Source organism: Gavialis gangeticus, unplaced genomic scaffold, assembly GCF_001723915.1.
Source record: "Gavialis gangeticus isolate Ggan-Ray unplaced genomic scaffold, GavGan_comp1, whole genome shotgun sequence".
NCBI classification, from domain to species: domain Eukaryota; kingdom Metazoa; phylum Chordata; order Crocodylia; family Gavialidae; genus Gavialis; species Gavialis gangeticus.
This window is the reverse complement of record NW_017729008.1, coordinates 6917092-6927249: the sequence shown is the minus strand read 5'-3', so window position 1 is coordinate 6927249 and position 10158 is coordinate 6917092. Positions and strand designations below refer to the sequence as shown.

Sequence of the window (10158 nt, the reverse complement as noted above, 5' to 3'; positions counted from 1 at the left end):
CGCTGAGCCGGGAGGATGGCGCGGCTCCCTGGGATTACACGTGGAGCGCGGCGGCCGGGGCCCGCGGGAGCCGCCTGCTGCTGAAGCTGCCGCCGCCCTCGCGCCTCTCGCTCTCCAGCTCGCCCGGGCAAGTGGCTTCAATGGCTCCTTCTCCCAGGAGAAGCCGGAGGAAAGATGCCAACGCCTTGCCGAGCATGTCCTCAACTTTCTGGGCCGTCATGATCCTGGCCAGCCTCCTCATCGCCTACTGCAGTAAGTCCCCGGGGTGGGTGAGCCCGCACCGCAGCCCCTGCCAGGTGTCGCGGTCCTGGGGAGCAGGCGGGTACCCCCCCCTCCTTGGGGGCTGCCCCTGCTCGCCCCTAGCCCTGGGGGTGGTTCTCAAGAGCGTCCCCGAGCTCTCCAGGGCTGCGTCCCACCTGGGCAGTGTCATGGTCACGAGCAAACTTGGCTTCTTCCCCCCCGGCGCCAGCAGCGGTTCGCAGGTTTGTTCAGTGCCACCAACTTTTGCCCACTTCCGTCCATACTTTGGGAAGAGGAGCTGCTTGGCTCGTGTCGGGTCGGTTCCTTGAGGGAGCAGATACTTAGTGCGGTGACAGATGTCTTAATATCAGCCGGCTCCTGTGTGAGTTTCTGCCTGGGAAACTGCATTGGAACAAACCCCAGGATTTCCCTAGCATGACCTCAGCAGCATATTATAGACACGCCATTGCTTTTCCAGCTGTCTGGTAGACCAGCCCTTGACTCTCAGACTGGTTTGTTTCAGACTTGACAAAATTCTCTTACTGAAATGTAAGTGCCTCCAACCGGGGTGTCCAGTACTGATAGAAACTGAGATTGTGAGTAGCGTTGCAGATTATTATTGTTTTTATTTTTATTTATTTATTTTTTTTGCCCAGATGATTATCAGGTTTTAACAGTGAGAACATGGCCTGATTTGGCTGCTGGAAAAGCTATGATTCTTGAGAGCACTGTGTCGTATAACCACCTCCTTTGCAGAAAGTCAAAATTGTCACCAGTCTGAGACTGAGCTGTTCAGCAGCAGAGCTAGGAAATAGTTTCTATGTAATGACCTTATGCAGTGCATTCAGGAGTACCCACATGACTCGAAATGCCAAAAGTGAATCTAGGCTGTTTTCTCCAAGGATTCATCACTTGAATTGTCTGGGATCCGTAATTTATGGGATGCGACTCTTCCTTTCATTCACTTTAATGTACAGACTCTGCACAAAGCTTGTCATGTTGGGCTACAATGGGTGTAGGTTATGATGAAAAGGAAATGGATTCTGGTTTTAAAAAGCTTGCCTATAGCATTTACCAACCCTCTCTTCTGTTCTCTCTAACCTTATGACATTTCCCATTCCTTAGTTTCCTCTGGAATGAGATTGCAGTTAACTAAAAGAACCTTTAATGCACTACTTTACATGTGCACAAACAACCTTCATTCACCCTGTTTTAGGGGTGACAGTGGCTTCTAAATCATAAGGTGGATTTTTTTGTAAGCGTTTGCTATAATCCTATACCTTCTGAATTTAATGACTTGTTAAAAAAACACGTAAAACACACTTTCCTTTTAATCAGGGCTAATTTGTACATGAATCAGTATTCAGTTTGCTCATAAACATTACCGGTACCTTAAGCAACTTATTGAGATTTAACAGAATTTGTTTTAATACACTGGGAATTAAGTGATCTGATAATCAATAAATGTATATTAGAAGGTGATTAGTTAAAGTGTAAAGAGAATTCAGCTGGATCTTATTTTATTAAATGTGCATTAGCTGCCATACAAATTCCTTTTAAAGTGCAGATCTCTGGAGAGTTACAGACTTGCTAGATAAGACTTCTTTTACAGTGCCTAGTAACAGGGTAACAGTAAGCCCCAGCAGCTCTTGTAGAAGTCATATGTATTGATGAGAAAAGATTGAATTTTTTTGTCTGATTGGGTAGAGGGGAGGAGTTTCTGTTTTCAGTTCTGTTGTTTACTACTTGTTCAGTTTTTTATTTTCAGCATTGCTTACTGGTGTTAAACAAGGCAAATGTTAGCTGATATGTGAAGACAATCTCTTGGTGTGTTTAAATGAACGTCCCTAATTTTGACAGCCAGTTTTATACTAGATAGTGTTATTTATTCAAACATGCTGTGTATTTTTCATGCTGTGTAGTGTTGAACATACCCAGGCAGCCTAAAATATGCTGTGTCAAATCACTCCACTGTTTATATTGTGTTTCCCTGATTTAATGACTGAAGGTGCAATTTCAAATGTCTATGAAGTATCGTTTACATTGTATGACTGCTCCAGTTCTTGAGGAACTGTTAATGTTCCTGCCTGAAAAAAAGGATGCTCAGGAATACTAGGAACAGTGCAACATACTCTTTTCCTTTAAAATATCTATGCTAAATCTTTAAAAATTGATAAAGATTTAGTCATACTTTCTCCTATGTTACTCTACTTATTAAAGAGGGAGGTCTATCTTTCCCATTTTCATTTTTCCCTTCAGAAAAGCATAACAAGACTTGCCAAGTTCTAATAGTGTTTACGTGGTGTGTTTTATGGTGGGTGCCCCCCACCATGTTTTTAAAAAACCTTACTGTGCTGTAATCTGTTCCTTCACATTTTCTTTCCCTTCTGGCTTCAGTTAAGGAATATTACACAAATATCGGTGCACAGTTTTGCTAGAAATAGCTTTAATAAGAGCAATATTTATTTTCTCAGAATAGCAAAGAACTATTTATATTGCTAATTGTATTGATGTATATATTAATTGTACCCTGAAGGTGCAGTTCCAATGTAGCCAGAAGTTTTTATATTATTGTAAAAACATATAAATGCAAATGTAAATTGTTCTGCCTGCATTGCTCATTTGCCTTTGCAGTCTGTTCAGAATGACAAAGTATATTCACAACATAATTGTATGAATGTTGTTTTTCTCACATTAGTTGAGGATTTTTATTGCTGCAAATGTATTTTTTTCTTTAGGACAGTCATCTCTCTTTTTTTTAAGCAGGAGCAACTGATAAGTGTTAGTGTAAGATAACTGATAAGCTTTTTAGTTTGCCAGGTTACCATATATTTTACAAAGAGCTTTGAAGATATGCTTGTACAGTCAATAAGACTTTTATTTTTTTTAATTCCTAAAGCAATATCATGGGTAACCTGACCATTTTTTCTTCCCTAAATGTTTAGATTATATTTAGGGATAGTGGCTCCATCCTATGGTTGAAGAGAGACCTGCATCTTGCCAATTAGGTTAGTTGCTATAGTGATAAACTCTTGTAATTCTCCATTCCCGAGGAGAAATGTTCTGAGTTACGGTTGTAGGTGCTTAATAGGGAAAAAAGTAAGGCAAGCATGAGATGGTAAAAATAGTGTGCTTATGTAAGACTGTTTATATCGTAACCAATACTAAGGAATTCATTTAGTTAGAGACAATAAATAAGCATTAAAAAAATGAAAAACATTATCCTGCTAGGTGATGAGTACCTTCAACTGCCATTGGATGTTATTGGAGTTGAGGGTTCCTGGCACTTAGCCCCAGATTTGTCAAATCTGTCTAATGAAAAGTAGCAGACTGGAGAAAACTACTTGATGTGAATTGTCCAAGTTTAACACTTCTATACTATAAGGTTATACTGAGTACAGACAATGAAAAAATACAGATGGGATCTTGTGGGGTTTTTGTTTTTTTTGGGTTAGAAAAATTAATTAATTTGAGTGAACGTTCTATGACTTGAAGGCAATGTGCTGAAAGAGACGTGTTCTTGGCACTACAGAATGAAGTCTGGATGTATGTATTTAAGCTCTATCAGTTGTAAATATTGAGGTGTCTCTACATGATGTGATTTTTATACTTAAGTGATGGGTGTTTAAACAAAGTATGGTTCAGTATTAGCTTTGTTGCTGCAGCAAAGATTCTTTGACTTCACTAGTGTTATTGCATAAGCAAAAGAAGGATGAAAATGGAATGTTCCTTCTTTGGTGCAGTAGATTTTTTTAAAAATATATTGTAGTAATAATAGGAAATACAAAATAGATGTATATTAAAAACACTATCAAAATGTTAAAAGTTTGCTTTTTTTGTCTATTGTAAATTGCATATTTGGAAAAGAGATAATTAATGCAACAAAAAATCCAGAGTCACCACTGTTCACTGTAACAGAGCAAATCTCTGCACTGTAAATGCAAATACAATTTATTTCATACTAAAGACAAGTGAAAAGTAGAAACATCCTGTTAAAGCATTATTGTTCTTTTTATTGAACACAATATAACCAAATCATAATGATGGATTAGTTAGTAAATGGTAGTTGCATGTGCAGCACTCAGGGACAGTACCATATCTATTTTCTTTAGACTTTTCAGGTGTATTTATAAGGTTATGTTTAAAAAAAGTGTGATGTTGTACAAGCAGTTCCAGTAGCACCTTAGAAACAGTAATGACTTTCTGAACTAAAATGAAGGTCAGAGGATCTTGGATGTTTTGGTTTCTGAATGGTAATCTTTTTTTAAAAAGGAAAAATGTGTAAATTAACACTTGTGAAAGGAAATTAATTTAACTTAAAAAAGGATACCATCCAAGCACTGTCCCAGCCATTTCTTGATGCATATTTTCAGACTGCCAGCAATTAATATGAATTGTAATCAGAACATCTCTCCACTAAGTACCGGGGAGAAACTGACAAGTCTCACTGCAGAAACCAGTGAACAACTGTCAAAAGTTTGTTCCTGACCTATGTCCGATACAGACAGCAGACCTATGAATGAAGGTCTCCTAGCTCACATTACCAGTCTCTTGTTATTCAGATTTGCCTCTCTCATATAACTTGGATTGCTGGTGGTGGGTTTTTTATCTGTAAAATCAGTTTATAGTACCATCTTGTTTACTGCAAGACTTAGTATGTTTGTATTTCTTTCCCAAACTCGAAAGAGCAAATAAATGCAGCATAGATCAACTCATGTTATTCAGCCTGTTTTTGGTCAAGTTTATGGATAAAATAAGAGATGATCATGATTTTATGACATTAAAAAAGAAAATCAAGCCATTAAAAATTCCATCTCTTTATATAGCATCACAGCTGCTCCTTTTTAAGAGAGTTCTTTTCTGTTTTTTTTAAAAAAGCACTTTAAAGTTAATGACCTCTACAAAATACCACCTGTCAGACATAGCACCAAACTGACATTGCGAATGTTATGTGACCAAATACCTTGTAATCTGTCCAGATGATCTGCTGTCTGGATTTTAATCGCTAGATATGGGAAGCCATGTTTTTTCCTTATTTTTAATGACGTATTCTATGTCCCTTCCCTCTGCCCCCCCACCCCCAACTTGTTTAGTGACCTTTTAACAAGTTCTTCAAATGCCTTAAGGAAGCACTGCTGCATTCAGGTAACTGGAAGGTCGAGCTGGAGTGGGGAAGGGGCAGGACAGATGTAGAGATATATCCTGTTTTAAATAAGAGCAGAGATGCTCAGTGATGTTCTCTAACCAGAATCTGTCAAAATCTACTTCATGCTACATGGCATGTAGCACAGTGGGTCTGGGCAGTGATCCCACAGTTTCTCCTTCCTCTATACCAGGAGTATCCAACCTTTTTGAATGTGGGGCCAGATCACGAACTAGTTATCACCCAGTGGGCCGGTGAGCCATATTCAAAGACCTCACAGGAAGCAGTATCGCATCACCCCCCTGAAACGAAAGTACAGTATTTACTTTTGTTTCCCGTCGCAGCACCTTGGGCCTCAGAAAACAGCTTGGAGGGCCACTTGGCAGCCCACGGGCCGTATGTTGGACAAGCCTACACTATGCACTCTACTGGGCAAGTGACTCCACTTACAGCCCAGCAGAGTCTGGACCAGGGAGCAGCAAAAGTACTGGATTGGCCCACACCTGGCCACATGTGTCCAGCTTTTGACTCAGGAACCAGGCATGTGTGGGTAGGGATTTTTGCTTCAATTTTCTCCAAGAGCAGGGATGTTGAGACAGCCTGTGAAATCTGGGACTGTCCTGGTCAAGCTGGGACATATGGTTGTCCTCTACATGCAGCACCCTTGTGGGACCTTCCCTGTGCCATCGATCCAGGGCTGGTCTGGATTGAGCCCATTGGGATCCTGTCCATGGAGCAGGTCTAGTGCAGTCAGCACATGCTCAAGATGTGGGGTGGGAAGAGGCTGGATCAGCCTCATGAGCCACTGCAGGGCTGGGGCCAGCACACTCTGCATGTGATGCGTGCAGCTGGCTGGGGTTGGCAGCTGTGCTGCAAGCAGCATGTACATGCCCACATTGGACCAGCCCTGCAGGCTGGATCTAGCACGTGGGGCCAATCTGTGGGTCTGATGTGGCCCACAGACTGGCCATGTGCCCCTCATCCAGCTCCATGTGTGGAATGCGTTTGACACCCCTGCACTAAGATATTAAAAGTCAGCACCATAAACAGCTCCTCCTCTGACAGCCATGTATTACAAGAAATGTGAGCTGTGTATCATTCTCCCAAAGAATGGTTCTAGGTCCTTGGTTTTAGGACAGAGTTCCTGATTGTGCATCCCAGATGAAGAAGGTGACTGCTTACAGCCCCCAGCCAGGCAGCCAAGACTTATGACTCACCCTTTTCTTCTTTAGGGTTTCCTATTTGTTAACTCTTCAGAAGCTAATTACTGAAAATGCAGATAATTTGGATTGTTTTCAAGACATTTAACTCCGCACAAGACAAATGTTTAATCAGTTCTGGATTCCATGCCAGGGGCCAGGTGCTTCATGACATGACATGCCTGAGTGCAGTGGCAGAGTGTGCTCTCAGCATCTGGAAATCATCTGTGATATCTATGCAGACTTGATAACATGGGGCAACAGCAAGTGGACAGGATTCCTTTTCTTGGCATCAGCCTCAGGTTCATAAAGAAATCTTTTCCTCCCCATATAGTCAAGAGCACCTACTTACAAAGTAACAGGCTCTTTTGGGCTCTTTCTTGGCAAAATAAAGTCTGTTAACTTGGTTTTGGCTGGAAAATAGGAGATCCATTATTTTTTTAAGTGCCTTGTATGTGCAAGACCAAAGCTGCCTTACCTTTTGGTCTTTGTTTCCTCCCTTGACTAGGTTAACTTCCTAGCTCCAGCATGACCTAAGCCTTTGAATTCATGTAGGCAGCCAAATAAAATTGAACAGGGAAATCAAGGTACAAATACTGTTTGTAAGAAATAATAATAATTAGATATTCTCAGTTCTTCCCAACTTCAACTGCAGGACTGAACTGATGTTAGCAATGACTTGACTATATTAAACATGATTAATATGGGAACTATGAATGGGCAAGGGTACATCTTGTTCAGATCAGTTCACCTTATTCAAAATGTAGCTTTTCTGTAGCATCACTAGCAAATACGTGCTATATACTTTCTGTATCCTGGAGAGAGCATTCAGCTAAAATTCAGGTCATAATATCCAACATAGAATTTCATTTTGCAAAGGAATGTAGTGGCTTGGATTAGACCTATTTCTTATTTTCACACATCAAAATGGAGGATTGGAGTCCCCTGTAGTTCAGTGGTAGAACTGTAGCATGCCACTCTGGAGATCTGGGTTCAATTCCCTGATGCTTATATAACTACAGCCATGGAAGCACCAAATGCCTGGGCTCCATCTGGCTTTTGGCTTCAGTCTCAGGGGGATGAAAGGTCTGGGCAGCCTCCACTCCTCCAAAAGTCCTGGCTAGGCATATATGTTGAAGGTCTGGATGACCCGTGCATACACCGTGATCCGTAAGGATTGACAGTTGCAACACCAAAAATGTAGGGTTATAGGGCACTTTTACATGTGCTCCAACTCATTTTGATTAGGATGCATTACAGCAGACTTGATTAATCAAGCCTGTTGGAGCGTTCTGATCAGAACAATCTAGCATGCTGTAGCATCTCATGTACTTGGCACTCTGTATTTCAAAATGGTGATGGGCGAGCTCCTTTGAGCAAAGCACTCTCACCACTGTTTTGAAATCTGGGACTCTGAATACATGAGATGCTGTGGATGTTTTAGTCTAATTAACCACCCCCCACCCTGGAGCATGTGTATAGCCACCCATAGTGACTAGCTGAACTCTGCACATGAGGGGGAGGGAAGATGGGAGAAGCTGATTTTGTGATCATTACCTTGAGCTAAAGCCATACCACTGCTGATTAGAGTGGAAGGATCATTTCACATGTCTTATATATGATATTTTTGGTTATTCCTGGCAGACCATGTGAAGGCATTATATTTGTAACACTGTGTGTCCTTATAGTGCTCCAAAAATGGCCAGAGCACAATAGAAATGTAGGAGGACATCTGAAGTTACATGTAGTGCTACAGTGGGTCTTTTACTTGCCAGCATCCCACAGTGTTCTGCTCTTTCCTTCTCTCCTTTTTGGGGAAGAGTGGCTGCAGCAAGCTCAGTGACAGCCCATAGCTCCTAAATCCCCCCCACAGTGAGTACAGGACCAGGCTCACCTGCAAGGAGCACAGCTGTTGCATGGCTGGGACTGGGGTCTACTACTCTAATTGCAGCAGCTGCTGCTGATCACTGACAGCCTGCCCAGTCCCCCTTCCCAGTGTGGGACAGGATACACTGATCAATGGTGGAAAAGACTGACAGGCTCCTCTCCCTTCGGGAGGTAGAGAAGAGCTCCCCACCCTATTGTCCCCTGGCTGCAGAGCCTGCCTTTGCAACGACTTTGTAGCCAGGGGGCTCTGAACATCTGCATACCCATAGCCCTTTATTTTTGTGGTATGTCAAAGTGCTGTGGCACGTGGAGTGCTACAGATGCATGTCTGAACATGGCCTCAGTCCGGTGTTTTCATTTTCTAGTGGTATTGTAGCAGAAAGCCCCCTTTTCCTCTTGCCTGCATTTGCTTTCCCCTTTGGATATGTTTCTCCTCTTATACCGTTTCCTCCTTCCTCTTTCTTTCACTATAAGATAAGGAATTGTGTTTTAAAGTTTGTATGTGTGTATTTTGTGTCTCCCCTTGTATTTTGGCATTTTTATCTATTTGTGTGCCATGGCAGTACTCTTGTAGCTTATATTTTATACTCTTCACCTTTTAACTAAATGTGTTTTAGTTTTAGAAGTTATACACTGTAACAATGTTAACAAGGGCGGGAATCAAACCCCCACTTCCCTGTATCAGGCAGGCCCCTGAAAAAGGGAGTGAATCAGTAACACAGTAGCAGGAACAAGCGGCGATTAACACCTATAGAAACCGCAGATCAACCAATTGAAGAAATCAATAGGAGACAATGTAGCAACTGGGAATTCTCTAAACTTCACTAGAAGCCCCCGTCTGAGTTAATCAATGCTTGGGACCAACTTTCGGGGCTGAATATCTCCAGATCGACTGCTCCCAGAGCCCTATTCATGACAGCGGTAGATTAATCAAAAGTCATCAACAGACTCCCAAACCTGCATGTACATGAGGACGACCCCTGGGGCTGACAGATGCCATCAAGTAGCCACCAAGGGGGAAGTCCCACGAGGGTCAATGACCCCTGGAATGGGCAAACCTGAAAACTGGGAAGTCACCAAAGTCTGCCAAGGACAGATAAAAAGCAGTGAAAAGTAACCCTCGGCGGCACCCTCTTGATCTCCAACTGTGTGTGTGCGTGTGTGTGTGATGGGACCAGCCCCAAGATTTATGATTTGACTTCATTACAGTGTTTCAATCCGCCTAATAAACCAGAATTTCAAGGATCCTGAGTTGGACATTTGTAGCCAACAGTATGACCTGTTGACTCATGTTTAGTTTATGGTCCACTATAACATACAGATCCTTCTCTGCACAACTGTAGTTTAGATAATAACCCCCATTTTGTATGTGTGCAGTATATCTCTAGGCTAATTCAGATTCTCAATGTGTAGTATCCAGGGTCTCCAATTCCCACCTCTTCTCGGGCTTCCACTTCCTGCCCCGACCCAAAGGGACCGTGCAGTGTAGCATGGCGTAGAACACATACTGGGACCCCTGTGTAGTATGGGACCCTGTAGTTGGGGAGCTGAGGGAGAGGCTGGGGGGCCCATGTGGCATGCAGCCAGGAGGGCCTGTGGCTTGTGCTAGTGCAGTCTGTGCAGTCTAAGCTGTGGCTCAGGCAACATGTTGCCCCCAGCAGCTGAGAAGTTAGATAGTCCTGATCTGAA

General features: G+C 42.5%; 1 protein-coding gene and 1 long non-coding RNA gene across 7 annotated transcripts in view; both read left to right on the top strand.

Annotated features, from left to right (window-relative positions):
* The first annotated feature begins 6 nt into the window (after positions 1-6).
* FAM19A5 (family with sequence similarity 19 member A5, C-C motif chemokine like) overlaps positions 7-10158 on the top strand; it is an 854206-nt gene continuing 844054 nt past the window's right edge. For all 6 annotated transcript variants that reach the window (XM_019509361.1, XM_019509360.1, XM_019509359.1 and 3 more), the window contains exon 1: positions 7-252. In XM_019509361.1, coding sequence (XP_019364906.1) covers positions 141-252 — 112 coding nt within the window. In that variant the 5' untranslated portion in view covers positions 7-140. The remainder of the gene's footprint in view (positions 253-10158) is intronic.
* The window catches only part of LOC109292104, a 21349-nt gene continuing 20796 nt past the window's right edge, over positions 9606-10158 (top strand). Inside the window, exon 1 of the long non-coding RNA XR_002096041.1 lies at positions 9606-9741. This is a non-coding gene — a long non-coding RNA (uncharacterized LOC109292104). The remainder of the gene's footprint in view (positions 9742-10158) is intronic.